The following is a 24,654-nucleotide window of genomic DNA, read 5'->3' on the forward strand; positions in this document are numbered from 1 at the left end:
TTAATGTGATGAGGGCAAATATATTTCTTCCAGGGTAAATTCACAAAACCTGGAAACATATCAGGGATCATTGTTTCACAGGAAAGCTTGGTTCTGTCTTTCATTGTGTATGCAGAATTTTTAATTGCAGAGCCTTTAACAGCAACATGGCAAAATATCCCTGCTTTTTCCCCCTTTTCTTGCACATATGTCTGTGTGCATTCAGTTTTAATAAAATAAAGCAAAAAAGAAACACTAGGATATCCATTGGCATTGAAAATATTATTACTGAGAATAATTCTAAGACAAAGCTACAAAAGATTATTCAGATCTGGCTCAGCTGCTAGAAAGTTGTTAAGTCATCAGTTTTATAACTATGTTTTTCTGCCTAATTAGCCATTTTTCCTGGAATTCTATTTCTATATGAATATCTTGTTTATTCCAAGGCAAATAAGAATTTGGATTTGAACTTAAGTGACAATTCATTTGTAAAGACCTCTTCAATCTAACAAGCACTTTCTCTGCTTGGCAACCAACCTTGTAAGGAAGAACTAAACTAATCTGGGCAAGAGTTAATTACCTGGTTTATGTGAGTCTTGCTAATCATGATTTTTGAGGAAACCACAATAACCTTGGATCAGCTTATACAATTAAAACTCTGCAATCCAGCATTGTCCGAAGACATTTCTGTGGTCATGTGACTAGCATGACTATATGCCAAAGCGCACAGAACTCTGTTATCTTCCCAGTAAAGTGGTATCTATTTATCTACTTGCATTTGCATGCTTTCAAACTGCTAGGTGGACAGGAGGTGGGGTAAGTACTGGAGCATACCCCATCGTGCAGTGCTTGGGTCTCAAATCGAGGCTGCCAACTTTCCAGCCAACAAGTCCAGTGTTTTTAACCACTGAACCATCATACCCTATGAATGCACAGACGTATGCACATGCACATACATGATTTATTATCAGCCCAAATCAATCCACTGCAGAATAAAGGCCTCTTCATCTGTTTTCCAGCTTCTTCACAATACTTTCTAATTGAATTATATCAACTTCCCAGTATTTCTTTGGACATTTTCTATGTTTCTTAAGGTCAGCTCATATCTAATCAAGGATTATTGTTTTCCAGCATTGATATGCTCATCAAATGATATGACCAGCCCATTCCATTTCGATGAGGCAACCTATTTAGCTGTGCTATGTACTCCAGTTTTTTGGCAGCCCTAGATACTTAATTTTTTTTTTTGCTACCTTATGCGATGTTAAGCATTTGTCATTTCATGCTATCAACTATACATCTTTTAACTTCTGCATTATCTAAATTTCACAATCTTATGTTACCATATCAATTGATCATATCAATTGATATGATCAATTGATAGATTAAGCAATTGATCAATTAAGCAATCTTTTAGGGTTGATATATTGGTTTTGGGCATGAAATTGTCCAAGTGCTCTTCAATCTAGTTCAAAATTTCTTCTATAATATCACCTTCTATGGTAATTTTTTGACTGAAGGGCAGAGACAAAGATGATTTGTTAATGCAATGCCTATTTATTTTATCTAATGCCAACTATGGACTGAACTAGCAGGAAGGAACTTCAAAACTACCTGGCAACAGATCAGGAGTTTAGAGCAAATTAGAAATCAGATAAGTTCCTGTGTTTGGCTGTCATAGCCAAGGTTTCCTGCTGTGCAAACCTTGGAATTCTAAAAACAAAAACAAAAAAAACTAGTTTTCTGTAGTGTATTGCCACTCTGATGTATTCTGTTACATGTTATATTAAAAGGAAGCCAGTAATTATGATGCTCCCTTTTAATTGGATGCCACATCTTAAGAGGTAAACTCAATCCTTGGCAAGTCCATTTATTATCTTCACCCATGCAAAAGCCTCTACAGTAATTCCATGTTAAGTAACTTAAGATAATTGCCTTTCCTGGATCTAATCTTGCAATTTATCTATACTCAATTCAGAAATATGCACTGAAAATATCTTGCTGGTCTTCAGTTTTATATAAACTAATCTGGCCAATGTGAAATCATATGAAAGGCAGGTGCCCATAGAGTACATAAAGCCATCCATATCCACACAATTCTCTCAATTTCAGTGACATTTTTCTTCACTACTTTGGTTGTGTGATCAATCTGTCAGAAGTAAATGTTTAGTATTTTCAGATGATTATGCTTATATACTTCACTTCTTAATGGTAAGATTTTCAGTGTACCTGTGCTCACCCAGGCTTATTTTCTGAAAGGATTCATTGAGGTTTTTGACATTTCTGTGGTATAGTTTATATACAGAGACAGAGTGAGAAAGACTGAAATAAGATGAAGGTTTACAGCATTAGCACTCTTCCCCATCAGATTTTTAGGAGAATCATATTACTATTGTATTTCTTGCAGGAAGCAAATTCAGTTCTCTGCCTTATTTTCCTCTTCCTGGCAAACAAAGCTTGTACCCTTTGTAGAGTCCATAGTGCTCTCTGAGCTTGGTTGTTTCTTTGAAAACATTTTGTTAGCAGACGAAGTAACATTTTCAGTGCTAAAAAGGAGTGGGATTTGCTCTCTGTTTATATATTGTAGCTTGTCCTTTCCTTGTTACTAGAGATGTTCTTTTCTCCTTAGTATTTCATTGATTGGGTTATTATTTACTGCTTGATTATTTGTCCGATTTTGTCTTTTGGTTTATTTAAAATATTTTGGAAGGTTTGAATTTGTCTGTGTACTATAGTGATGATGTGTGATTACAATAGTCTTTAGGTTGTTTGAGATGTTTTTGGTGTATGGCAATATTATTAGTCTTTTAATAGCTTGTGTTGGTTGTGCAGTAGTAAGTTGAATGGTCAGGTACTTTTTGATAAACTTGCATGGATATTCATTTTGTTGGAAGACGTGTATATACTTATTCTGCTTTGGACATCAGAAAATGGAAATGAACACCCACACAATGAAAACTCCTCTAATACCTACTGTTAGAGAACACCCAAACTGATCATTCAATCTATAGAACTACGGACAATGACTGAGCTGGCAATTATTTTTTTCAAAGAAAAATATTTTAAGAAGGAATACAAAGCATGGGATTAAATATCTCTCATAATGTAGCTTGAGGGGTTACTTTCTAATTTCTCAATACTTTCCCAGTGTATACTTGCTGTTATTTCTCACAGGTATCTTTGTCCCTATTCTCACTCTCTTTGCCTTTTTCCATGAAATAAAATACAAAACACAACAGAAGGATTGTTGGTGACATAATGTGACCAACCCTCCAACTCATAATAATGTAAATGGTGTCATGTAAATGGAGCATTTTTATTTCACACCAGCATCAAAATTCTTCAACCAGCCACCTTTGCAATTTGAATTTTATTAACGAACTTAACTACATTAATTATATGTAAATCAAGAAATTTCAAAAGGTATAAACAGATTAATAACAAATGCTACATGTTCTTAAGAATGAATATGTTGAATTTTAACTTGTCCCACACCATATTTGTGTAATACTAGCCAGGTTGTACAACCTGCCATTAAAATCTCCCAGGTATCCTGATTCATGTTCCAATTAAAGTATACACTCATTTTCTAGCAGTTTAGTTAAGGCCAAAATATACCAGCAGACAAGGATTGCAAGCCAAAGCAGATTCTCTAAAAGAAACTTACCTGAATGGATTTTATTTAACAGAAGTTCCAAGATATAGGTCAGAGGTCTCCAAACTTGGCAACTTTAAGACTTGTGGACTTCAACTGCCAGAATTCCTCAGCCAGCCATGAAATCCACAAGTCTCAAAGTTGCCAAGTTTGGAGATCCCTGATATAGGTCAAGGTTGTCAGGCACAAACAGTATGCAAGACTGAAAGATCAGGTGGGTCATGGCTGCATCTTAAATCAGGCTATATAGCCAGCTGTCACTGATCAAGAGATTTGTTCCTTTGCTTGCTTGAAGGAGCCCAATAGAATGTCATTAATCTGTTCACCCCTTTACTTCCTGGATAAAGGGGCTGGAAGGCCTTACATCATCATCTGACTGTCCATACTGCTCAGGGAAAAGTACAATCAGGAGATTTTTTTTACTTTGCATCTCCTGAGGCTGACATTCCACAGGTCCTGCTGAAATAGCTTCTCTGCCTCAGTCATCATTTGATTCCTGGATCATGACATCTGCCTGAGTCCTACTATTAATCCTATTTTATTGCTGCCACAATAAAAAAATACTTTTAGCATCTCACATAGAAAACAATATAATACTGTATAAACAAAACCCCATAACAAAATTAAAAAATAATACCACAATAGCAAGACAATAAAAGATGCAACAACTCAAAGCACTCCGAAGAAGCTCCTTTTTAGAAGCTTGTGGAAACCAACTAAGTTGTTCTGTAGACCTATTACGGACCAAATGAGGGGAGAGCATATGTCCCCAAATTTCTCCATATCTATATGAAACTTAAAACACTCATTGTGAAAATACATGCCAGTTATATGGTAAGTTGGCTCTCAACTGTACCATATCCTTTCAAACAGAGTCTTCACGTTTCTTTGACCAGATCATGGAACAATATTGTGCCAGTTTTATAGTGAAGGGAAAGTACATTTCCTATTTATGGGTAATGTGTATTTTTGTAACTTTAACTTTGTTTTTAGGCCTCTAAAATTAGATCAAATAAAGAGATCTCCGTTAGCCACATTTTTTAAAGTATCTATTTGAAGCAATTCATGGACCAACACAGTTGTTTATAGCTACTATTTGCATTATTTAGGGTGGAGTATTTTCATGCTTTGGGGATTTGGGGTTTTTTGTTTTTTTTTTTATATATAACCAAAAATAAGGAGGACCATTAAACATCAAGTCTTTTAAAGGAGAAAGCTTTTTCATCATTATGTTTTTTCCAAGGCTAGAAATAAGTGATTCTGAAATATGAAAAAGGAAAAGAGTAAAAGTCTGTAGTTGACAACAGGCAAATATTTTCTTTTAAAAAGGGCAATTAAGTTCAGATGTAACACAGGTTAAACTTCCCGTTCACACATATATTGATTCATTTTAGCAGCTGCACTCATTGCTATAAATTACAAGCTTCTCAATGAGCTCAATTATTAAATCTTTTTCTGAATATAAAGACATTGTGTCACAATGTCAGTATCTGGAAATTATTAGTAATGTGGATTGTTCAGAATAAACCTCTTGTAGATGGAAATAACTGAAGCATTGTAATTGAGTTTTAAAATTCTTTGTGTAAGGAGATTTATAGTTTGTTTCTTGGCAAGACCTCTTTGCAAAATAATTAAGTCTTTCTAAATGGAAGCTCTTGGGAAGTTGAAATGAAAAATTAGTAGAACACATATCACACTGAGCTAATGGTTGTGTTCTTTCAAGAATTTTTTTTAGTGATATTTAAGTTTTCTACCCTTTTTAACTATGTCCATATGTGTATGTCTGTGTATATGAAATATATATTGTTGAAAAGAAGTTCATAGTAATGCAAATCAAAATATAGTCCAGAAAAGACCTCCAAGTTCTTTTCCAACTCTGTTATTCTGTTATTCCAAACTAAAGATTCCTAGAATCTCATATTTAAATCTCAAAACATTTAAAAGTCACTGTCATGCCCCTGTCGGAGTCTGAATCCCAGGAGGAAGACGAACAGCTGACAGGAGTGGGAGTGTGGTTCCATTGGCTGTGGAAGAAACTGGGGAAGGGCAAAGTCTGGCTGGGCAGAACAGGGGAAGGTAGAGCAAGGGAGAGAGAGTTCAGAGGAAGACCCAGGCCCCTCTTCATCCTAGGGCACCTAGGGAGGAATGGAGAAGAGAGTAACATGGGTTGTGTGGCTTAGCCACACCTGGGAAAGGAGTTTAAAAGAGATGCATGCTGAGTGCGGCATCTGCTGGGAATAAATGTGAGTTTATCTTGTGTTGACTTTGATTATCTGTGTTCCTGGCATCCTCCCAACCATATTGAATTACTATCGTTCCTTCACGTCTGGAATTCCTTCTCTTGCCCTGCCAGACTAATTACCTCATCTTGTCTTGATTGGACTTATAGTTACAGTTTTTGTTGACCACATTTTGGACATGATTCTCTGCAGCAAAAAGCTGTTCCTGGGAGAGTTTTTCTCCAGCCCAGAAGGTCACCAGGACATTGGGGGCAAAGTTGAAGCTAATAAAGGGACTGCTACTGATTATCTGACTGTGTTGCCTTTGTGCCATGCCCCTGGTCATCACAGCTGCATACTATACATTCGCATATCTCCAACGGAAAACAATGCTTAATTCAGACTTCTTATCCATTACTGAATATTCACACCAACGTCCAGCATATTGCATCTCCTTCTGTCTCTCTTTTTCTTATTTATTAAAACTAATGATTACTAGCACCTGTAGTTTGTGTTCTACAGATTACACTTTTCTCAATTAATTAAATAAATAAAAATTCCATACATCTTTACTAATATATGAGTCAGATAACTGGCCAAAAGCTGCTTCCTTTTTGTCAAACCACTGGAATCAAAGTCTTTGCTTAGTTTACTGAAGATTTGCTACCTCTTATCCACAAAACTCACTAAATTATTAGAATCTAAAGATCTGTCTTAATATAGAGCTGCTTATATTTGGAGAAAGGAAAAAGATCTATTAAATTTGAAATCAATTTCATAATTTCAGCCGTAGTGATTCCAACCCAAAATACAGTATGTAACACAAAGTTCAGAAATGTGTTTATTGAACACCAAATTAGGAGCACCCAGATTGAACATGTAACCTAAGATTTATGACATCCAAAAAAAAAAAACCACAAAAAACCCCTGCAATGTGTGTTCCATGGAAGCAAACCCACTCTTTAAATTTCCATTACCTCCTATTTGAAAGGAGCCAAAGTATACATCTGTAGTCCAGATACTTTCACTTTTCATTTATAACCTAATTAAGTTTTCCCCCTCCCAAAAAAAGTTAATGGAATTGAAGGGGAAAACACTGACGGTGACCTAGGAAATAAAGCCATGAGCAACATATGAACTTAATTTCCTGAGCTACAGATAAGGCTGATCTTTCATTGTCTTTTGCCTTGATTTTTTTCAATACTTTTTTTAATACTCAGATTTAAAGTGAGCTTTTGGCCTCTGCTGAATTTTCCTTTCCTTTTCTGACATCTGGGCACTTCTATCCAGGCTCCTTACTTCAGCGCAAAGATGTCCCATCGTTCATGCACTGTTCATCAGCAGTTGCCTACACATTGCGCAAGTGCCTGCAGTTGGCATGTTGACAGATCAGCCAGTGGACTCTGTGGATCATGCTGTTAATTATCCACCCAAAATTATTTTTCTATTTTTTAAATAATAATAATAAAAATTTTAAAAGCAGCCAGTCTGTGAATTGTCAAAGTCTTTGCATGAGGCAGCTAATATCAGGTGGAACTGAGATACCAACTGCCAATAACTTTCTAATATTCTAACATAATATCTTGAGTCTTTGGGAAAAGTTCAGAGAAGAGCAACTAAAGTGATCAAAGGCCTAGAGACTAAAACATATGAAGAATGCCTGCAGGATTTGGATTTGGCTAGTCTAAAGGAAAGAAGAATTAGGAGTAATATGATAGCAGGATTCCAGTATTTGAGAGGCTGCCACAGAAATGTGGGGAGTCAAATCATTCTCCAAAGCACCAGACAAGAAACAATGGTTGGAAACTAATCAAGGAGAGAAGCAACCTGGAATTAAGGAGAAACTTCCTATCAGTGAGGACAATTAACCAGTGGAATAGCTTCCCCTCAGAAATCGTGGGCTTTCCATCACTGGAGGTTTTTAAAAAGAAACTAGACAACCACTTATCTGAAATAGTATAGGTTCTCCTGCTTGAGCAGGGGGCTGGACTAGAAGACCTCCAAAGTCCCTTCCAGCTCAATTCTATTCTATTCTATTCTATTCTATTCTATTCTATTCTATTCTATTCCATTCCATCCCATCCCATCCCACTCCATTCCATATTTTCTATTCTATTCTATTCTATTCTATTCTATTCTATTCTATTCTATTCCATTCCATCCCATCCCATCCCATCCCATTTCATTCCATATTTTCGATTCGATTCGATTAGATTCCATTCCATCCCATCCCATCCCACCCCATCCCACCCCATTCCATATTTTCTATTCTATTCTATTCTATTCTATTCTATTCTATTCTATTCTATTCCATTCCATTCCATTCCATTCCATTCCATCCCATCCCATCCCATCCCATCCCATCCCACCCCATTCCATATTTTCTATTCTATTCTATTCTATTCTATTCTATTCTATTCTATTCTATTCTGTTCATTCCATTCCATTCCATTCCATTCCATTCTATTCTATTCTATTCTATTCTATTCTATTCTATTCCATCCCATCCCATCCCATCCCATTTCATTCCATATTTTCGATTCGATTCGATTAGATTCCATTCCATCCCATCCCATCCCACCCCATCCCACCCCATTCCATATTTTCTATTCTATTCTATTCTATTCTATTCTATTCTATTCTATTCTATTCCATTCCATTCCATTCCATTCCATTCCATTCCATCCCATCCCATCCCATCCCATCCCATCCCACCCCATTCCATATTTTCTATTCTATTCTATTCTATTCTATTCTATTCTATTCTATTCTATTCCATCCCATCCCATCCCATCCCATTTCATTCCATATTTTCAGTTCGATTCGATTAGATTCCATTCCATCCCATCCCATCCCACCCCATCCCACCCCATTCCATATTTTCTATTCTATTCTATTCTATTCTATTCTATTCTATTCTATTCTATTCTATTCCATTCCATTCCATTCCATTCCATTCCATCCCATCCCATCCCATCCCATCCCATCCCACCCCATTCCATATTTTCTATTCTATTCTATTCTATTCTATTCTATTCTATTCTATTCTATTCTATTCTATTCTATTCTATTCTATTCTGTTCATTCCATTCCATTCCATTCTATTCTATTCTATTCTATTCTATTCTATTCTATTCTATTCTATTCTATTCTTTGTTTTGATGCATGCTATAGAGGTAGAGTCCGCAGTGCAGAGCACAGTTGTGTGTGTGACATAAGGCGCATTATGTGCAACAGCAAACTTAAGGCAGCTTTGGCTCCTCTAGCCAGAAGACCTACCAAGCTGTCTGGATTCAGCCTTGCCTTGCCTTGCCTGTTAATTAGAAGGCAACCAATCTATGAACTGCGTGGGGATTTAAATGGGTATGTATAGGTAGTCCTTGACTTACAACAGTTCATTTGGTGAGTGCTCAAAGTTACAATGGCATTGAAAAAAGTAACTCATGACCGTTTTTCACACTTACAGCAGCCTTCCCATTGTCACGTGATCAAAATTCGGATGCTTGGAAACTGGTTCATATTTATGATGGTTGCAGTGTCCCAGGATCATGGGATGCCTTTTCTCAACCTTCCAACAAGCAAAGTTCACTTAACAACCGGGTTACTAGCTTAACAACTGCAGCAATTCGCTTAACAAATTTGGCAAGAAAAGTCATAAAAACGGGGCAAAACTCACTTAAGAAATGTCTCACTTAACAACATAAATTTTGGACTCAGTTGTGGTCGAAAATTGAGGACTATCTGTATAATGATAAAATGCTCCTGGGTACATCCAAAGTTGTGGTGGAAAGTACTCCAGTGCCTTTCCTGAACTCTAACTTATTGAAGATGTGAGATGTAAGAAGTTCAATATGTATATTCTCCTCAAATCTGCAACATTTCTCGGCAGTTACTTCTTTTGTGTGTGGTTGTTTCAAGGAAAAAAAACATACTGTACACAAACTGATTTTACACAAGCATAGCAGACCCCTCAGCAGACAAGGATCAGATACAATTATGCTTGTATTTATTTGGACTTCAGCAAATCAGCCCAGAACACTTTTATTTGGATGCTCATATCTGCTAAAAAAAACAGATACATGAAGTTGCAAAAGGCATAGTGAGACCATTCATTTCCTTTGTTTGTTTGTTTGTTTAAATATTAATTGCTCTTGGGGTCATTTGGCTCAAAAATATAGGAAAGAGTTCAAAGAAATATTCAAATAGAGACAACATAATATTTTAACATTTTCTGGACATGAAATGTGTAATCTTTTTATCCCAGCATCCTGGATTATTAGATAGCACCCCTCACAGTACTTAGTACTGTCACTTTTATTTGGCAAAAATGCCACCCATTTTTGGAGAGCATAGACTTGAAAAGAGCACACATGCACATACACATACATGTACACATTTCAAAGCTAAGAAATCTGTAATCCACAGAATATAAGGGTTCTGCTTTTTCACACACTCTTCTTTTTTTGGCCATTGTATGAGACAGGACCGTGTTCACACAATATTTCGAAGCAAGATGCTTACTCCTTGGTTATAACATTGCAGTCTGGTCAAATACCAATACCAATAACACTTACTTAATAATAATAGCTGTGATTGTCATTGTACATCATGTATACAATGAAATTGGTTTAGCCTCTACTGGTGCAATCCATAACAGAAATACAAAACATGAATAGTATACAGAATAATCCTTATACAAGTAATTGGGGGCGGGAAACTAGTCATACGTTTCCATATGTATGAAGCTGTTTTTAAACCTTTGTCCAGCTGGCTATACTTCGATATCTTCTGCCCGATGGCAAAAGTGAAAAGAAACATTATCCAGGGTGTGAATCATGCCTAAGTATCTTCCTTATTCTACTGAAACAGCGAGACCTGACAATGTCATCCAGTGGTGTTAGGGTTTCTTGTGCCAAATTAATCACTCACTGTAGTGCCTTCCTGTCTGCAGCTGTTAAACCAGCGTACCATACCGTTATACAGTATGTGAGGACACTTTCTATCATGGACCGATAAAAAGAAGTCATCAGCCATTGTTCCACCACTTCACCAGTTCCTCTAAGCAGCTTACAGAATCAGCATATTGCCCTCAGCAATCTGGGTCCTCATTTCACCAATCTCAGAAGGATGGAAAGCTGAGTCAACCTTGAGCCGGTCAGGATCAAGCTGCTGGCAGGAGCAGAATTAGACTACAATACTGCATTCTAACCACTGCACCACCACGGTTCCTATATTTCCAAAGAGAAGGAAACCATGAGAGTCTGCCCTTACTGGAAGTTTCAGAGGATTAGATAAGCTAAATTCCAATCATTGTGACATAATACTCCCAAATAGCAGAATTGTTCTGGAAAGAGTAATCAGGGAGCTTCTAGGCTGTATAATAACTATGGTCCCTCATCTTTTCATAAAAACCCTCACATTGGGGAATGGTCATTTAGGCCATGAAACCCAAAGTCAACATCCTACTGAGTACTGCAGCCCAGATTAAAGAATTCCTGAGATGCGAGTACCATGTTTCCAACAGTGTTTGGCTTGCCAAAGAAGCTATGTGTAAATAGCAGCAAGGTGTTTTTTTTAATTCTATATTACTGTAGATAGATAAATGGGCTTCAGATTTTATCCTCCTTCCTCAATCTGATGATTTCCAGCTGAATTCAGACTGATACGTGATACATGCCAGTATTTAAAATTCTGGAAGTTAAAATCCCAACATGGTTGGAGGTCACCAGTTTGAGGATTAATAGCTTACATCGATAACTGATAATAAAATGTATTGTCATCCTGCTTTAACAATCACAGGGGAAAAAAACCACTGAGAACGCAAATGATTTTATGTGAATAGATTTAGACTATAAATTTGCATCTGCACAAATAGTTCTCACTGAGATGAAGTAATCTAACTACTGTCAAGCATGCCACTCTTTTCCATTTTGTATTTATGTAGACTACCAATCATAGAGGGGAGACAAGGGGATCAGCATTCTAGAAGAAAGAAAATTGAATCAAAGTTTTGGCACAAATAAAGTTGATTTCCAACTAATGTTTCCTAGAGCCTCTAGATGACTTTAGAGGCATCTCTGCCCTGAGAGGATGTCAACAGCAAACCGCCTCTTAAAGCCATGTATCAGTTTATTAAATGGGCTGCAGTACTCCATCAATAACTTTAGAATTCAAATTGTGTATCTGGCATAAAAAATAATGATGCTGTCCAGTTAAGTACAACTTCTGTTGACCACATAGGCAGTTTTCTTGAGGTTTTTTGTGGTCCTTCATCCACATAGTTGACCAATCCTGCTTCACTTCCTAGCCCAAGAAGTTACCAGCTTGAATCCAAGTGGTCATAAGATACCCATTTACTAGAAGACTAACTGGTGAAGTTGGTCCTTGTGACTTCTAGATATTCTGCCATTTCAGCTCTGCCTTCTTGGGGCAAGTTAGTCCATTTCCAAATGAAGTCCTCTTTTATTTTGTAAGAATGCATTTGGGAGTGAGACACCAGTAAAGTGAGACACCAGCACTTTGCTTTTAAATTTACTGTAAATATTTAAAAAAAATAAAGTTAGATAAAGGAAGAAGCTTCGTAGCATGAAACTGAGTGGCACCAAGGTGTCTATTTTGTCTGTCCAAATGCAGCTTACCATGCTTTCTTCTTTTTATTTTTTAAAATTCAGTACTCCTTATTGCAGAATACAAGTTTGCTCCAACAAGGTCATAGTCTAAAACACTGAGAAAAAAACAAAACAAAACAAGAGACATATTTGTTTAATCAGGAAGAGAAATGTCATTATTTTATTTACATGTTTAAGTTTAATGATAGAAGAGCATCCAGTTTTACAATATCGAAAGTTAATAGCAATGCAGCCATTGTATAATTGTTACAAAGGTCATGCACCATATTAAAATTATAAGTAGTTTGTCATTGGGGTTTTTTTTTGGGGGGGGGGTATATATTTCTATATAATATATTTACAGTGGTAAAAGTTAAAAATGACAGCAGAGTTGCTTTCTTTTCCACATAGACATTCTATATCTCCAGCAGCTGCACAAACAGGCAGAAGAACATGGCTCCACTCCATGCCAGAAAAATGTTTGTTCATTTCTCTTTGTCATGAATTCTCAAAAAGCACCCATTCCTGTAAAGACAAGGACAAGCAAACAATGCTTGGTAAAGAAGCAGTCTGGATAGGATCCAATAAGCTTTCTGATCCTAAACCTACTGTTGAGCTACCAGATCTGGCACTGCAAATGTCAAAGAATCACTAAATGGCACCAAAGCAATAAACCCCCTGAACTTTTACTCTCCCCCCCTCCCCCCCAATTCCAGCACTTACTCTTAAATGCTTTCAAGCAGTTATCCTGATTTTTGTAGACCATATCTCATATTTAGCTAAATCTGAAAACTGCTACTACATACATACACTGGTGTCTTTTCAACCACATACAAAACCAAAGAGAGTCAGACAGGGCCTCCTTCTGCAATCTGGTACTTTCCAGATGATATGAATGAATGCAGTTGTTATCTCCAGCTTGAAGATGATATGGTTATAGGGTGTGACATGTTAAAAGCACCAAGCAAAATTGAGATAACTTCATTTTTTAAAAAAATTCTTTATCTTTAGGAATCTCATAAAAGATTATACTTTGTGATGTGCATAAATTAATATGGTAACATGCAAATATTACTTTTAAAAGCCTTAACCAAAAGGAATCATAATATAGATACAGATTTTCAGAAGGAATAGTAGAATGTGGTCGGGCTATGTTAAGGCTGCAAAGGTAAAAAGGAAAATAGTCAACTTATACCAAAAAAACACCAAGAAATGTTGTGCAATGTTAGGGAAGGGCACTTGAAAACTTGGACGAAGAAAGAGGGAGGAGGAGAGAAAGAATAGAGAAAGCCCTCTCCCATCTTCTTACATCATGCATATCTCCAAGGCATAGGGTTTTTAAGAAAGCTTTCTTCCCGCTTCAAATATGTATTACTGGAACAGATACTCCTCAGACATCAGGATCTTAAACCATTTAAGGCTTTAAAAGTTATTTTGAAAGATCTGAAACTTGACCTGTAGCATATAGTGTAGTTCCTTTAGGATGACTGAAGCAGCTGCATTCTGTACCAGTTGTAACCTCCAGCCAACTGCAAGGCATGCTATAGTAGTTGTCAGACTTTGTGCTATTGAGACTATTGGAAGAAAAATCCAGGTCCAGTTCTAAGCCAGAAATAAAATGGAGGCTGGTTGCAAAGAAAGATTCTGTTTATTGGTGAACAGAACCAACACATACACAGCGTGCAGTTCTGGGACAGCTAACAAAATGGAGTTGAGAGTGGGTGAGATTTTATACCTACGTTGGGCTTTGTATTTAAGCTTCCTGTTCCTCTGCAAGAACATGTCCTTTAATATTCTAATGGCTGTTGTTAGATTCCTATGGGGTCATGGCTGGCTCTATTGGCAGAAGGGGAAATGCAACTCCTAGGTGTTTGTCTGAGTTAATCACATCAACCTAAGTTTCTATCTGACCCAGTCTTTCTGAATGGATTATCAAATCTGCATTTCTAAAAGCTGGCCTCCTCCGTTTCTGCTTGGGGCAGGGAGACTGGTGCTGGTTTCTGCCTCCCTAAGATTTTTTTTTTTCATCCCTCCTTTAGGGGAAATATTCTATTCTTTCTTTTTAATATTCCCCAAAATATTTCATTCCCTAGGAGGGTGAGTGGGTGGGTACTGACTTTCTACAAGACCCAGCCAGGAAAGGTTGCATCTGACAGCTGAGCACAGCTGACCAAATGTACTTTGGACCACCAAGGTCTCTTGTGTCTCACATGACAGAGGCAATCTTTGATATATTTATTGAACTCCATGCAATATGTATGGAATCCTACGACAATATCTGTTCTAAATTCCATAGCTTAGATTGTACTTCTGGTACTGATGGGATCATCAGAGCCTCAAATGGAACTGAATTTAAGTGAGAATCAACCCATCAAGTTTTCAAGTTGATATTCAGTTCCACAACAGAGATTCAAATTAGTATCCCCCACCCACATCTGCTCTATTAATTTCTGCACTCTAGGGATATTTCCATGGAAGACTTTATGCCAATTCAAAAGCAGCTCTGGATTTCTTGTGATTCCATGTTAGCTGAGTTTAGTCTATGCCTATTTCTGGTCTAGCTAAGTTTTAATCAAAACAGCGATGATGATGCAAATCATAACCTTTTTCAACAGGGCGATTTTGGAGAGGCTATGGGTATGTTTCTGCTGGAAGGATCTCTTGCCTTGTCTTTCTTCCTCCTTTCTGAGTTTCAGCTCTCTTAGCTAGTCCAGGAAGGGGGATGCTATTTTTACATAAAAGGGTGAAATTGACAAGAGGCCTTTATGTTTTTCAGTCTTTTTTTTCCCCTTCCCTTTTGGGATGGAGGTGGGAGAATTGATTTTGGTTACCCCAGTGCAATCAAGTTGGCAGTTGTTCCGGTTTTGCAACATAAACATTCTGCAATTGTTTTAGAATGCACTAAGGACATTCTGTGTTATCCTTCCATTTTAAGGTGATCTCTAATAGAGGCGGAATGGTGCTTTTATAGGCAGCTTTACACCATTACACACATCAGATTGATTTATATATTTTGCAAACAGGAAAATGGACAGAATACCTATTTTAAAACATGAAAGCAAACAACAATGTATTTCATTTCCTTTTTCTGTGGAATGATGACAAGGATTGGAAGAGGGGCATTGCTTCAAAACTTGCAGTAGCGTTGATACAATAAATAGTTATCTAGAACAAATAGCAATCGTGAGAAAATAGCAAACATGTATTGTGATGATTGATTTGTCATTTGTCTTCTTATTCTACTCCTCTATGTAGTTCTAATATTCTCAGATTGATAGGAATGAAGATGATTAGTACATTTATTTCAAATTGCTTTGGAGGAATTGAGGAATGGACAAGACTAAGATTCTGTTTCTCTCAAAGGAGTGAGTGTTGTGCACAGAAATGTCTTACAACTCCCACCCCTCTTTTTTTTTAATGTATTCCCTCCCCAGGGCATTTCACCCAACAAAGTGATAGTAATTTCTAGTAATCCCTGACTGACTGCACTATTTTTCTTTTCTTTTTCTTGTTTTTCTTTCTATTTTGGAACTTTTTCAATCATAGGTGAAAATTGAGAACCAACATGATTTCCAAGACATTGTAAGTGTGGTAGCCATGGCCAAAACATATGTCACGACAGAGGCTTTTGTTGACTCCAAATATGACATCCGAATCCAGAAAATTGGCAACAATTACAAAGCTTACATGTGAGTTTATTTACAGATATTGTGACTGTGTTGAAGAGATTTTGTTTTCAATTGAAAACAAAAGTAGTAACCAAAGAAATGCTAGAATTCTAAACGCATGTTATATTCTGAATGTTGCATTCTTCTCTTGTTTTAAAGGCTAGCCAAGAAAAGTAACGTATGTTAAATGAAAAGACAAATAATAACTTTGATATAATGCATTCCCTTCTGGGGAGGCTTTAGGCAGCTGCCAAACATATTGTCTTAACAGGATTCTGAATCACAAGTTAAAGAAATGCACACATGTTGTGGTTGCTTTGCTGTTCAGCAGTCCATAGAATAAAAAAGACATGATGGAAGGTCTATTAAAAGAAGGATTAGGGCAGTGGATTTGTGCTCTCCAGATGTGAGAGATGCAACTCTAGAGTTGCAGCCCCGATATACCTGGAGGGCAACAGCTTGCAAGTTGCTGAAGGCTAGAGAAAATAGCAACTGAAAACTATTGGGCTGGATCCTGGACTAGATAAGTGTTAAATAACAGCAGCCTGTTACTATGCATGTGGATAACAAGCCCTTTTGTAATGGGTAGTTACTAATTAAGACTAGGAACTAAAAAATAACAGGAAAAGCAAAACTGGAATTTAACCACAACTAATCCATGTTATAATTGCATCATTCTTAGAATATACTCCTAAATGCTATTGTTTGTTCAATTGTTTACAATATAATATTTTCCTAAATGTATGTCAAGCAGAATGTAAGACATTTTGTCATCAGTAGCATATCAGAAAATTTTTCTACATTCATTTGACAAGATAGGACAAGAAAGAGAGAGAAAGAAAAGAAAAAGGAGGGAGGGAGGGAGGGAGGGAGGGAGGGAGAGAGAGAGAGAGAAAGAAAGAAAGAAAGAAAGAAAGAAAGAAAGAAAGAAAGAAAGAAAGAAAGAAAGAAAGAAAGAAAGAAAGAAAGAAAGAAAGAAAGAAAAAGAAAGAAACTATTTTACATGATTTACCAATATCAGCATAAGCGGCTAAGTAGAAGAAATGAAGTAAAAAGGTACACTTTTTTTCTGAAAAAACTCATTTTTCTCTTTTATTAATATTTTTTAAAACTAGATAGACAAAAAAATTAGAGCAAACATTGAATTGGTAGGTGGACAGAGGGACTGCAAAATTGTGTAGTTGGTGCTCAATATATTGTTGATAATAGATAAAAAGCAAAATATACAAAGTTGTTTTTAACAAAAAGGAAAAGGATTATAAGTTTCTTTTTTAAATTCTGACTTGAATTCCAATATCTCCACTATTTATTATTTAAAGATAAATCACATGAGAGAAAAGGGGGAAAAATCTGCTAAAAGCACTATTGAATAAATATTTAGTTTCCAACTTCCCATTTGTACTCTAACTGATATTCAATATTTATACAATTCAATTTTTATGTATTTCTAACTTCAGTTCTTTAATCTATTATTTTCTCCTCAAAGTGTGCTCTAATGTTTACATTTGCCTTGCTATGTAATATTATAATATGCATGGAAACTATTTTGCTTGAATTTAGGCAAACTTCAATTGTGAATATATGCTGCTAATGTTACCTCTGTTGATTATGCTTCCCATTCTGATATCATCAGTAATATATCTCTTTGCCAATGTTGTGTTAAACTTCTCCTTGAATCCATCAATATGGATCTTAGTAAATTGTGGTTTTTGTGTGTGATATAAAATGTATATAGATAACATGTAATGATCTAAATTTCTGTTTAAGTGATGCCATCTTTTCTGAGGGCAGAAGAGATGCTAACTTTAAAAAGTTAAGACTGCACAAGTAGGAGACATCAGCCAAAATTGAAATGTAGATTCAGCTCTTGAACTGAAATGGTTTTTTTTTAAAGTCCAGAAAGATTAGCACTTCCTTAGCTTGTCAATATACCATTTCCCGAACTGAATAGTCATGTATTTGAAAGAACTGGACTTAGCTTTTGCTGTAAGAATTAAAACACATTGTGTGGTCTTACCCAAGCATCATTCAAAATATAATTAAATAGAGTGGTGTGGTGGCTTAGAGGTGGAGTGCCCTCCTCACAATCAGGAGGCTATGAGTTTGATCCTAGGTAGACGCAGATATTTTTCTCTGTGGGCACAATGAGAATATATCTACTGATGACAGGAAAGGTATCCGGCCATTAAACACTCTGCTACCTCCATTCAGTTGCCCAGACTCCATCCCACAAGGGATTATGGGGTCATTAAAAGATGATGATGATGATGATTCAAAGTGTAATTAAATGTACCTTATAACCAGTTCTTTTCCAGCATGTGGAAAAATTATTTGTATCACTATAACAAGTGATGTGCTCAATGTTTGAGTATCATGACCGGTACTAAAATTAAAATTCTGAATATTAGTTTCAAAATGTTCTACTTTTCAGTAGACAACTATATTCTTGTACCCTTCTGATGATGCACATCAAGAGCCTGTGAAAGCTGACATTTATAGTATCTGATTATGTAGCTGGGCAACTTTCTGGATGCTACACTCAAAATGTAATTTCAGAAGACCAAGTCTGCAAGCGGCACCATCAGTAAGCACAGGCATTAATAATCAGTTACAAGAAAAAAAGACTCAAGTCCTTTAATACCAGGAATCAGTGGGAGAAAGCCAGTGGGTGGTTTTTAGTGCCATTCAATCTCCGTCAGCAGAGATAGCTGTATTTCTATCACAATAGGAAGCAGACCTTAATGAAAGCCACTGGTTTAGCTTTTTATCCTATCATATTCCTTTTTTTAAGACCAATTCTAAAGCTCAATGATTTCTGTGGGAAGCTTTTGCTTGGCTTTTCTGGCATAGAGCTTCACGAGCAGTTTAAATTCTATACTACAGTGGCAAGGTTAATTATTCCACAGCCTTTTCACAAACATTTCTACTGTACAATGCCTGGCATGCCCTGCAGAAGAGTTCATAAGGCTGATATAAGAACACCCAACAAGGATTTGGATAAAGATGTAACTACGTGGGAGGTTGCCAGCATTTAGAGGGCCATTTCCAGCTTATGGATGGTGTTACACATCGACTGAATCATCAGCAACTGTTAAAAGCTTCGAAGACAGCAGGGCTCTGAAAGGATTTTGTGCCAACTCAGTCTGTCCTGCTTCCCTCATTTCTTCCCTCCTTTGTTCAGTTTGGAGAGGAATTACAATGTTTGGGAGCATTAATTGTTCTCATATGGCTTGTTTGTTTTTCCCAGGAGGACATCAATCTCTGGAAACTGGAAAGCAAACACAGGTTCTGCCATGTTGGAACAGATCGCTATGACTGAGAGGTATTAAATAGAAAGAGCTACTATTACTAACATACAATCTTTCGGGGTAGAACTGATAGGCTTAATACTTAATACAGTAAGTATTATCTCAACAGCCAGCAGTAGTGCGGAAACTCAATTTGTATTCTTGAACATTAAAACATGGCACCTGCTGCTTTTTGCTTCTCTTCCTTATCATTTAGCTGGTCAACTCTAGTGTTGCTTTCTTTCTCTGGAGCGAGAGAGCACAGTGGGGTGATATCTCCTATTCATCCTAGGTTGTCATGCCAAGAAGGCAGAGTGGGAGGCAGGCTGAAAAGAGAATATGCCTGAGCTTTTCCATTTCCAGTCAAGGCAGGTTTCCTATACCAACATTTTCTGCACAGAACTATTCAGCCTACAATCAGGTTATTATATGTGTTTACTACATTGCCGTTGTGTATTTTATTACACATTATGGCAAAATAATAGAGCACCTATTTGCACACAGAAGGTCCTAGGCTAAATTGGACTGTCTTAAAATAAGTTTAGAAGACCTCTGTGTGTGTACTTGCCTAACAGTGTATATAACACTGAATTCAATAAGCCAACATAAGGCAATGTCTTCTGTACACATTCAAATGCAAGTCTGTAAAATATGATGTATAATCATAATTAACTTGAACGTGTTTTATAGTTTTTGAAATGTGTCGTATTAATATTATACTTTTAAGTACCCCTTTATAAAATATGTGAGACACATGAATCTCACTGTGTTCAGCTAAATCTTGGTAGCCCACATATTATAATATGAATGCAAAACAGAGGCCCAAGTAATTGATCAGCCTACTATTGACCCCTTATGATGTCATGTTAGCTGTGTAGCTGAATTTTAAATAAATCCTATGAAGAATCCTGACATCAATCAATGTGAATGTTTTGCTTCCTACAGATCCTAGGCAGGACTGATGCTAGCCAGAATGAATTTATTAAAGGAGAATAGTTGTAGCTCAGGGTTGAAATGAGAGGTCCTTGGTGCTCTCTGAGCTTGCTTGTTTTCCTGTAAATGTTTCCTTACCCTAACTAGATAACATCATCAGTGCTAGTAAGGAGTGCTGTTTGCTGTCAGTTTATTTTTTGATGTCTTGCCTGTCTGTGTGGGTGGAGGAAGTCTTAGAGATTCTTTGGTTGGGCTGTTTATGGATGGTTCTTTGATAGTTTCTTGATTGGGGTACTGCTTACTTGATTGTTGGTCTGAAGTTAACCTTGTACTTAATCTATGCTGATCTGGGTGCTGATTACTGGTGGAGAGGTGCTGGAATCTTTTTCTTTTCAACTGAATGAATTCAGTTACTTCTTGTTCCCCACCTCCCCCAAATTTTGAGGTGGAATAGATTATGAAGCAATTTGAACATCTCTTTTGTTTTTGTTTTTTAAAGTATTTGAACAGACTCCTATTCAGCACTTCTTGAATGATCACATGCCCATGAGAGTTTCTTTCAGGTTGCTCTGAAGTATTCAGGATGGGCTTATTATACCCAACTACTATTGCATTCGAATCTTGTTTTAGATTGTTGAATTATTTCCTATCTAAACTTAAGTAGTATGCTGTCTTTCCAGCATCTTCTTGTTCATTCTTCCATGAGGAGTCAATTTGTGCCCTTCCTCCAGGCCTAGATTTCCATGAAGTTCCTTGTGAATTAGCATGGGCATGTTCCTTGTGAATTAGCATGTTTGATTCATGGGGTTAATCCGCAATGTCAACAGCACATTCCTAGTACCCTTCTCCTCACACAAACCAGCGTGGGAAAGAATTAGCTCACCAATGATAATTTATTCTAATTTTAGAGTTTCTCTTCAAAAAAGATATTTGTCCCCATTGTTTCTGCCTTGCCCTAATACTTTGTCACCTCGCTCGAGAAGTACAGTGGTGACTACAATGGCAACACTGTTAGGATGATGTCAGTCAGAAATCAGTATGAGCCATTTCTCCATTAGACAACAGATTTCCACCATATGAGGGCATTCCCAAGGTATTTCAGAACAGAAACTGTCTGCAGTATCGCAAGTCTTTTCAGACTTCTGAAAAGCCCTCAGAATGAAGGGGAAAAACCACACCCAAAGTTTTTATAACTTGTATCTAGAGTTAATATAACTAATTCTTCTCCTAATGTAATGGATGAAAGAAAAGAAAGTTCAAGGAAGAAATAAAAGGACATGAAATATTCTCCTATCCATTGTTTGGTCAGCATGAGTGAGTATGCAGCTTTGTTTAAAGCTGCAAACTCACTCATGCTATCAGATTTTGCTATCAGATTTTTTTCATTTTTAGGATCAAATAACTCTTTGCTCCCTTTTAATGATTCACAAGGTAAGCTATCTAAGTTGTCTATTTCATTAGGCTTAATAGGTAGGGCTGGCCCTAATAGGACTTTTTTTTTACTTTAATTGACTATAAACTACAGAGAGAGTATTTAGCAAGTATTTAGCAGAGTATTTAGCTATTACTTATACAGAGATATGGAAAACTCTAACTCTACCTTTTACTCATGCTGGCTGAGGAGGCCTGTTATGGTCCCTATCAGCCTAAGTATTCCAGCTGGCAAGGTCCAGGAGAAGAGTGTCATCTGCCATTGCACCTGCCCTTACTTTAATTGACTATAAACTACAGAGAGAGTATTTAGCAAGTATTTAGCAGAGTATTTAGCTATTACTTATACAGAGATATGGAAAACTCTAACTCTACCTTTTACTCATGCTGGCTGAGGAGGCCTGTTATGGTCCATATCAGCCTAAGTATTCCAGCTGGCAAGGTCCAGGAGAAGAGTGTCATCTGCCATTGCACCTGCCCTTCAGAACATCTTGGCCCCACTCCCAGAGTGAGGTCCAATCACCTTGACCTTCCATAAGAGCCTAAAGACCTGGTTCTGCCTGTTAGCTTGGGGCTCCAATGAAGAAGCATCACAGTGGAGGTGGTTGATCAATTAACAACAGATCCCACTTCCCTTCCATTCCATCTTTTAATTGGGGTGCAATATTTGGCTCTTCATTGTACTTTATTTATGTCTTTTAGCTTTGTATAGTTTTTATTTTTTAAGACTGTAAGCCACCGGGAGTTACCTTGAGGTGAGATGGCAGTCAATAAATTTTACAAATAAATAAATAATAAAAATACCCAAGACTACAAAATCTTATCCTGGTTTACATCTATTCGGCTTAGATTCAGGAAAGCTGCAGACTATAAAGAACCCCTCTTAAATTCTCTTAAAAGATAAAACGTAAGGAAATACCCCTAAATACAGAAAGGATGAAATACAGAATACCTTTTTTTTGTTTTATAGGTCTTCCATGTACTAGATATGTTGACATGACTAGAGAAAGCTCATATGCAGCTTTCAAAAGCAATACATCATTCATGTCACTTCTATAAGTGACTGACAACTTAGATATAAAAGCTAAACTCAACATAACAAACTGCAATAAAATGTAAAATAAAGAAGCCAAAGGAATAAAACAGTTGGCAGTAGCATAGTAATTAAATTGCACTGAAATCAAGTGAAATGGAGATCATCTTTGACCCTGCTTTGACAGACATGTCCATGTGCTTTCCTTGGAAACGATACAGAAGTAGTTTTCCAGGGTATTCTGGATCTTTTTTTCATTATTATTTTCAGTCTTGCTTACAATTGAGGAATTGTAGACTCTCACCCAATTCTAATTAAGTCTAATTAGAATTAGAATGAATTAGCATTAATTAAGCTAAGGTTGCCTAGGTGCTATCACCCAGCAAAGCAAAAGCATTTTACCTAGAGTTACAATCAACAAAGAAGATTTTAGGGGCTAGGAAGACAGAGTTCCACAACCAACAACACCCAAGTGTTACTGCTGTTCTTTTAATCACTGTCATCTAGTTGTCCAATGTGGGCAACAAGGAATTAAAGCCACTTGCTTCTATGATCCTTTTCACTTTGAGCAGTGATTGACATAAGGAGAACAAGCACCAAAGGGTGGAAATGAGGAGTTATTCCCACTGAGGGCATGTCAAAATATGGGGCTGGTTTAAACTTTATGTCCATGAAAGAACATAATAGTCAGGAAGATTCCTATGGTGATGGATCATCTTCAGATATCTGAAGCCCCGATCCTTGCTGCAATTGTCTACAAAAGAAAGGAAAGTCCCTTTTGTCATATGGTCTGGAAACATGAGGAATTACATTCCACGTTCTTTATCCAGCCTGGGTTGTAATCTTCTCCGCAAATTTTTGGAATTTTTGACATTTGCTTCATGTTCAAGAGAATAGAAACATGCAATTAAAAATTCCTTTTGCTTGTTTTATTTAAACAAGTGTTGTGAGACCATGAGGATTTTCTTCTTTCTTATCATCTAAAGCAGAAGGGGTATTTAGTAGGAGCTCATTTTCTGCCTACCATGCCTCTATTCTTTTGGGATGCTGTTTTAAAAGGATTATGTAGGGAAAGAACTGCATGGGCTAGTCATACTGTTGCTTTTTCCAAACAAAAACAAAAAATAGGAAGAATAGGCATTCCAGCACTGAGAACTTTTTCCTTTATTAGAGAAAGCAGCTCATTGAACATTTGGTATTGCTTGATATAGTAGTAAGAATGAACACATCTATTAAGAAACAAAATAGTACACAATCTAGTCAAAATACTCAGTACTGAACTAAGGACAGGAGCCATTCTTTGTCCAGCTTTCTCAAGAAATGTAGCACTTAGCCTTATATACCACTTCACAGTGTTTTACAGCCTTCTCTAAGTGGTTTATAGAATCATCATATTGCTCCCAACAGTTTGGTCCTCATTTTACCCACCTCGGAAGGATGGAAGGCTGAGTCAACCTTAAGCTGTTAAGAATCAAACTGCTGAATTGCTTGCAGCCAGCAGTCAGCAGAAGTAGCCTGCAGTACTGCATTCTAATCACTGCTTCACTACAGCTCTTAATTCTTATAATTCTCTTTCTTTTCCCACCAAGATCCTGAGGACATGATTATTCTATTTAATTATGTGTTATCAAATTGGTGTTAATTCTTAGTCACCACATACATAATCTTCAGAGTGACTGCTTCTCAACCTGGTTCTTGAAGTCTACCAATAATTCACCTATCACCACAGCAATTAAGTTTTTGGCTTTCTTTCCATTTTCTCAACTTTATAAACTTCTCAATAGAGCTAAGTCTTTGCACAATGGGTCCAAAATATGGTATTTGTGGACATTTGTATGATA

General features: G+C 36.8%; 1 protein-coding gene across 1 annotated transcript in view; it reads left to right on the forward strand.

Annotated features, from left to right (window-relative positions):
• Positions 1-24,654, forward strand: part of SYN3 (synapsin III) — a 195,062-nt gene that overhangs the window by 153,495 nt on the left and 16,913 nt on the right. Inside the window, exons 8-9 of the mRNA XM_026695435.2 lie at positions 16,008-16,150; positions 19,377-19,451. Coding sequence (XP_026551220.1) covers positions 16,008-16,150; positions 19,377-19,451 — 218 coding nt within the window. The remainder of the gene's footprint in view (positions 1-16,007; positions 16,151-19,376; positions 19,452-24,654) is intronic.

The sequence above is a fragment of the Pseudonaja textilis genome, chromosome 5 (genome assembly GCF_049901715.1).
Source record: "Pseudonaja textilis isolate UNSWEBS1 chromosome 5, rPseTex1.2, whole genome shotgun sequence".
NCBI lineage: Eukaryota > Metazoa > Chordata > Lepidosauria > Squamata > Elapidae > Pseudonaja > Pseudonaja textilis.